A 6,964-nucleotide genomic window follows, 5' to 3' on the forward strand; every position below is an offset into this window, starting at 1 on the left:
CACAAAATTATAGATACCATTTAAAAAAAAATCATATTCACGTTTGGAAAATGGCCAAATTCCAAACCCATTTAATTCATTTTTATAATTAGTCAGCAGTCAAAAACAAAAAACAACAGCTATATTTTATTTCCATGCCGGCATTAATTGCACACATATCTCTGGCTTGTTGTTGTGTTTGATTTTTCTCAAACTAATCCGGAAATGAATCAAGAATGGAAGCGTCACAAAAAAAAAAAAAAAAACCATGAAAACTGCTTTGTCACTATGGAAACCGGCCTTGACATTATCCAACAGGCGCTACGTGTGAGTTTTGGTTGACTTATCACACCTCTACCAGTCTGTAAAACACAAAGTTATCACTGTCCGACAGTAATGTTTGTTGAGCACACACGTCTCTGTTGCAGGGTTGCCTAGGTGACAGCAGGGGACGGAAGCTCCTGTCATAATCGAATTCGGCCCGACCTGCCGTTTAACGTAGGCAGGTGTCGTAAAATGACGCGACCGTTGTAGCACTGGCCCTCCACTGCTGAACGGGCGTGGGATTGCCATAGCATTACTTAACAGATGAATTGTATTTAGTTATTTACTTGTGTCTACCATACCCGATCTGGCGCAGTAATCCCGGACTGGCTTTATCACAACTGAGGAAGGCGGTAACAGCGAGCAACGAGGATGTTTAAGAAGTACGTTGCTGAGTGTTTCCATGTTGTAGAGTGAGCTAACCACAGCTATGTGGCTAACGCTAACTGATTAGCAAGCGCGTCTTCGAGTTTGTTGTGTTCATGTTCAATCAATGAGACAGGGGTGGTTGTGAGGGAGCTTCTGGTGTTATGTTAGACCAGGACTGCGCCCCAGCGGAAAGACATGTGTTTGAATGTGTCAGTGCTGTGGGGTCTAAAGAGTATTTATGAACCTTTGTGAACAAAACTGTCTATTATCCAAACATGTGTCATCTAGAGACAGTTGGGAAACATCCGCTCACACAGTTCAATAATGTGATCATATGTATGTTTATATGTAATCATATGTTTGAATTAATGACAATATTCAAAGTTACCTTTCTTGTGTATAAAGTTGCCAAAACCCCTTTTAATGGTGTATTGAATGTAATTTATAACAATATTTACACTGAAATGAATCTGATTATCTGAATGAGATCCACGATGCTTGAATTGTGTATTAATTATCTGCAACAATGTGGAATAAGTCCTGTATGTGTGTGATTGTCATTTACACCTTTAAATTGGAAGTAAACGAACAGAATGAAACTTTGTTGTATAAAGATAATAACCATATGATGGACATAACACAAGGGCGTGCTCTGTTTTATAGCTGTGTTTGTACTTGAGAAACATAAACATGCAAAACCTTTTCCTGTTTCAGATTTGATGAGAAGGAGAATGTGTCCAACTGTATCCAGCTGAAGACATCAGTGATCAAAGGCATCAAAAACCAGCTGTTGGAACAGTTTCCCGACATTGAGTCATGGCTTAATCACATAATGCCCAAAAAGGACCCTGTCAAAATAGTGAGATGGTACGGACTATCATTTCTTCTCATCAAGGTTCTCACATGCTTTCAGTTTAGGGGATTTTCTTCTAGTTAATATTTCTATTATTCTTCCCACAGCCATGAACACATTGAGATCCTGACAGTGAATGGAGAACTGCTCTTCTTCAGACAGAGAGAAGGACCGTTCTACCCAACCCTCAGGCTGTTGCATAAATGTAAGATCAAGTCCACCGTGGGATGTTTGTGTTAGTGTTTTTGCCTACTGCTAAGAAATTACCATTTCTTTGCACAGATCCTTTCATTCTTCCCCACCAGCAAGTAGACAAAGGAGCCATTAAATTTGTCTTAAGTGGAGCCAACATCATGTGCCCCGGGCTGACGTCACCAGGCGCTAAACTCTACCCAGCTGGAGCTGACACAGTAGTTGTATCCTTGCATGATGCTACACGCGGAGACTGTTTGACGTTTAAAATATGATGTTCTTTTCTGTAAGAGTTAAATATTGTTTTCCATCTTCACAAGTTTGTCTTTAACAAGCGGACGCAGGCCATAATGGCAGAGGGAAAACAACATGCACTTTGTGTTGGTGTTATGAAGATGTCTGCAGAAAGCATGTAAGATTGTTTTCTTATGTTTTACAGGAGTAGAAAATGTCCGTTCTGTTACTGCTCTTACGACGCCTGATCGTAATTTGTCTTTTGCCAACAGAGAAAAAGTCAACAAGGGAATTGGAATCGAGAACGTTCATTATCTGAATGACGGACTGTGGCACATGAAGACGTATAAATGACGACATCAACACCTGCAACGGCCGTCCCCACCCCGCCACGCCACGCCACGCCACGCCACTACCCCCCCGGAAAGTGTGGAGCTCTTGACAGCGAGGCATGAGCTGCCAGTCAACTGTTTACACCTACGGACTTAGCTGTGTAACCTGCTGGAGGCTTTGAAACCAATCGCGATTATGCACAAATAAAAGAAAGATCTTGCTTTAAACCTTAATGTCAGTTGGTATTTTGCATTTGATCCAATTAAAGATGCACACATTGTTGTGTTTAATGAAATCAAAACAGCAGACATGATAAAAACAAATTGTAGTATTAATTACGTCAGCGTAACCTTGATTACCTGGTTTTTATTTTGCGTGTATAGTTGTAGCCTGTGTGTCTACATGTTATTTACTTATACAGTTAAAGCCTACAGGGACACTGCATGATATTTCTGGACATGTGCCAGTTTAGTCACGCAATTGTTTCTTGGGTATTTGTATCAATACAGGACATGAGGCGTAAAAAAATGACTGAAGGAGTGGCAGAGTGATGATAGAGTGATGAGGGTACGTTAGACCTGTTCTTCTGTCTTCAGTCACTAAATCTTGACACTGCTTGCTGTCAGGTAAAATTGTGTGACATATTTACTGGGTAGACTTAACTAAAAATAATACAACAGCAAAATCTTCTTTAGGCTATAATCAGTTTTTTGTTGAACTGTTTTAATACGTAAACTAGGTGTTTCTATTATTGTGTACACCTCATTTGTATCAGTTGATGCAATTGTTCCCTCGTGTTCAGTATTGTTGATCGCCTTTTGTTATAAACTGACTGCATATTTCAACAGTACCAGGGCGTCAATTAGAACCACAATATTTTATTTTATTACCCAACAGCAACAAAACATAATGTACATTGTGTTCAGATGCAACAAGATGGTGGTCACCAGTGTTCTTTATAATTATGCAGAATATAAAACAGTGGCCACGTTTTATCTGCAGAAGAACACATTTACAGTTCTATATAAAAAAATGTTGAGCTTAAAGCACTCCTTTAACTGTACAAAGATTTCCCAAAATTATTCACAGTATACTTGACAAGATATACACCTGGAAAGCTACCAGCTCTCTTCTGTATGACGTAGACACACTTTCATCCTCGTTCACACTTTAACAGTCCACGTTGGATCATTCAACACCACAAACCAGTAAGTTTAATCAGTTTAATTTTTATTATCCAAAATTCACTTTTAATGTGTGAAGTCAACACTGAGGTATATTATTTTTCCATTTCGCTGTAAAGGCCAATTCCACATGAAGAGATAACCGAGCATAGTGTGACAAGAAATGCACTTCATTTAGAGCTGGGCCGCGATGTGTTTGACTCAATATTGATTATTGGTACGTCCATACGATCTGTAAATCAGTTGGGTGATGTATTCTCAGACATAAAAAAGAAGTTCTTTATAATGTTAATAATTAAATAATTTCAGAAACTCGTCATTTTCAGAAAATAGCATCACCTAATAACTTGAATACAGCTTTAAGAACACAAAGACAAACATTTAAGATACATAATATTACAGTAAACAATACTTCCATATAACTTAACCTGCGCCACAAAGGAACGGGGTGCTGATTGTGCCGAGTGCAAAATGTACAAATTACATAAAAGTGTTACTCCCACCCAGGATCCAGTTTTACAAACAGCATAAGAAAACCATCTCCCCGAAGTTAGGTTTGCCATCACAGAAGCAAAACGTTTAAAATGCCAATACTCGGCTCGAAGGAATGAGTCTAGTCGTTATCTGAACCTTCGGGAGGGTGAAACACTAACGAGTCGTGAAAATCGTGGCCGTAAGGACGAAGCCTGTAAACTCCGAACATCATGACCTGCATCTGATTGGGCGACATCCCGTTGAAGGTGACTGCCATGTCGGAGCAGCAGCCCTCCACCACGTTGGTGGGGTTGTCCCTCATGCTGTCCGATATGAGGCTGTCCACGCTCTTGCTGTTGAACAGGCCCTTTCCGTGTGCGTCCTCTCCGTTCTCTGCGAAGACGCCCGTGTATTTGAGGCACACGGCCAGCTGCTTGTCCTCGCCCAGCTTCCACAGGGCACGTCCTCTTTCGGGACACTTGTCTTCGTCCTGGAACACGTGCACCAGCCTCTTCAGCGCCTCGTAGCTCAGGACAATGCCGCTGTCGTACGCCACATACTCGAGCTCCCCCGACTTCATCGCGTTGCCCAGGTAGAAGGGCTCGGTGGGGTCCTTTGTGAGCACCAGGTATTTGAGGTTCTCTATGATGGCGAACGTGGTGGGTTGCGCCACAAAGAACCAGCGCACGTCTCCAGCGTTCTCATACGCATGTTTCAGAGCTTTGCGTAACCTCGCCCAGTCGTCTTTCTCATTCAGGTCTACTGCATCGAGCGCCTTCGAGGACTCGGAGGTGTAAAACACAGCCTTATCACAGTGTTTGCTCCAGGTGTCGACAGCTGTCGCCCAATAAACAAGGATCTTGGGCTGGACCATGATGATGCAAGAGACCTGGACTTGATTGCTCAACTCTTGCACCCGGGCGTCGGGGAGGCGTTGGAGCTCATCTTTACTCGGGGCCTTGACGTGGTGATGGTGGTGATGATCCTCGGTCATAGACTCCGTGCCGGGGCTGAAACTACCCAGGAGAGACAGCACCAAGCAGAAAAGGCCTCCCAGGACCATCCCCTTCATGAAAGAGCCTCCTTCGGATAACATTTTGGCAGCAGACTGTAGAGAGAGAAAATGCAATAATGTAGCAAACCATTCCCACATTCAGCTTTTTAACTGTGAGGATTTGCTGCTTTACATATGTGACGTGAAGAGAAACTGTATGTTACAAGGCACAAAATGTGGAAGATAAAGCAGCTGGTCAAGTCTCGCTAAGTTTTGAAATAGAAATAATTAAAATAATAAAAATAGACGCTGTTCATGCTTTCACTTCCTCATGTTTAAATTATTGTAATGATCTCCTAACAGGCATAATTCAGAAAAGACTACTAACAAAAAGCCAGAACAGAGATCACATAACCCTCACTTCACTGTTTTTACACTGGCCACCACTATGTTACAGAACTGATTGTAATAATGTAATGACGTCCAATAAAGCACTTCATGTCTGCCTGTATCTCTGACGACTCTGCATTAACCTGAACAGTCGGAGGATCTGCTGGCTGCACATAAATAATAACCTGTCTGACAACCTAACCTAAACGGCTTTCAAACCTGTATTTCAGCTGGATGACGTTAACTATGAATAGCCTGAATAATGTGAATGTGTTTTGTAATGATATGTTGGTTGTTATGTGCAGTGTGTGTTGTGTTTTGAACTTTTAACAACGTGTAAAGGTCATTGGCAGTGATGCGACATTGTGTTTGCTGTAGGTTTACTTCTAACTTGCGGTGTAAAACACAAAGTAAAGGGTGACCTTTACTTTGTGCTCTTTACTGACTGACTTTATGTTTTATTGGGATGGAAGCAACTTTCTATTCAATTAACGTTAGTATCCAATCAACATTACAAAAACCAACGGTGTAAACTTTACTATCAGAGGACTCGGAAACCCCTGAAATTCTTCAGCTCTTCCAGCTGTAACACTGCTTTTCCTTCACTGTCAGATGAACTTAATAAGAAGATTAATCGATAATAAAAATAAGGATTTAACTAGCTGCAGCCCTAATATAATAACACAACTTGTTAATCTTCTACGTAGCATAACAAGCAAATATTGTTGTATCGCCAAACTCGTCCTTACTAACAGTGAGTGGAGAACTAACGTCGCCGTTGTTAGTTTGTGAGTGAAACACTGAGCTTCACCGGCGGTTGACGGTTTAAATCCGACCGTTTGAACCGTTATTTTAACGTCAACGTCTATAAAAGAGGATTAACGAGCAGTTGGCATTAACGTCAGCTAACCGTTGGTCGTCAGCTAACCGTTGGTCGTCAGCTACGGGTTCGCAGAGAGTTCAGTCGCTCTTTAACTACCAACGGTTAGTTAACGTTAGCTAACGGTTAGCCTCCAACCGTCGTAACGTTACACTGGCGGCTAACTCGTCTTGTTGGCAACATAAATATAACAAATAAAGAGCGTTTTGCTGTAACGTTACCTAGCTGTGTTACCGCTGCCGTGTCCGGTGAGAAGTGGTGCTCCTGTAGCTCTCCTGGTCTTCCAGCTCCCGCCTGACCCGCTGGGTGAGATTCCAACGGCAGCCAGGATAGTTAATTAACAACCAGTGCGTGAGTGGGCCATGTTGAAGTCCGACTTCCGCTTCCAGAGATCATGTGACCCAGCTGGGGACTCGTTAAATGAATAAATAAATAAATAAATGTGTTAATGAGAATCAGAAATACTTTGATACTTTAACACTTTGATCCTAAAGGGGGAAGTTTGTTTGTTACAGTTGTTCTACTCACACCTGTTAAAGAATAGAAATTATACCTATGACAATATTTAACACGGTATATAGAATAGAAATGTATGTGTAGCTGTATACATATAAGTAGAAAGTAACAATAAAAATGGAAATATAAATATAATAGGAGCCTAAGAGATAAATTATAGTCATATTAGTTAATTTAATTACACAAATTAACCCGGTTAATACTTCAAAAATATTAAAGCGTTATTATTATGTAATGCTAAT

The 6,964-nt window shown here is 41.2% G+C and overlaps 2 protein-coding genes across 2 annotated transcripts; one reads left to right on the top strand and one right to left on the bottom strand.

The window, feature by feature from the left end:
- The first annotated feature begins 480 nt into the window (after nt 1-480).
- On the top strand, nt 481-2,517 carry mcts1 (MCTS1 re-initiation and release factor). The gene is made up of 6 exons (XM_035669310.1): nt 481-686; nt 1,387-1,539; nt 1,633-1,730; nt 1,808-1,941; nt 2,062-2,129; nt 2,224-2,517. The coding sequence occupies exons 1-6, from the start codon at nt 676-678 to the stop codon at nt 2,303-2,305; spliced, it is 546 nt and encodes a 181-aa protein (XP_035525203.1). The 5' UTR covers nt 481-675; the 3' UTR covers nt 2,306-2,517.
- A 976-nt stretch (nt 2,518-3,493) lies between these two features.
- On the bottom strand, nt 3,494-6,582 carry c1galt1c1 (C1GALT1-specific chaperone 1). Its single transcript, XM_035669309.1, has 2 exons — nt 6,428-6,582; nt 3,494-5,050 (listed from the first exon to the last, which is right to left on the bottom strand). The coding sequence occupies exon 2, from the start codon at nt 5,036-5,038 to the stop codon at nt 4,082-4,084; it is 957 nt and encodes a 318-aa protein (XP_035525202.1). The 5' UTR covers nt 5,039-5,050; nt 6,428-6,582; the 3' UTR covers nt 3,494-4,081.
- Between the last annotated feature and the right edge of the window lie 382 nt (nt 6,583-6,964).

The sequence above is a fragment of the Morone saxatilis genome, unplaced genomic scaffold (assembly GCF_004916995.1).
Source record: "Morone saxatilis isolate NCDOM2014 unplaced genomic scaffold, NCSU_SB_2.0 Contig22, whole genome shotgun sequence".
Lineage (NCBI taxonomy): Eukaryota > Metazoa > Chordata > Actinopteri > Moronidae > Morone > Morone saxatilis.

Excerpts from the sequence above, each read along its gene's own strand:
- mcts1 (XM_035669310.1), top strand. Across the intron at positions 1,540-1,632 it reads CCTGTCAAAATAGTGAGATG|CCATGAACACATTGAGATCC; the intron begins GTACGGACTATC and ends TTCTTCCCACAG. Across the intron at positions 1,942-2,061 it reads CTGGAGCTGACACAGTAGTT|GCCATAATGGCAGAGGGAAA; the intron begins GTATCCTTGCAT and ends AAGCGGACGCAG.
- c1galt1c1 (XM_035669309.1), bottom strand. The coding sequence starts at position 5,038 with ATGTTATCCGAAGGAGGCTCTTTCATGAAGGGGATGGTCCTGGGAGGC.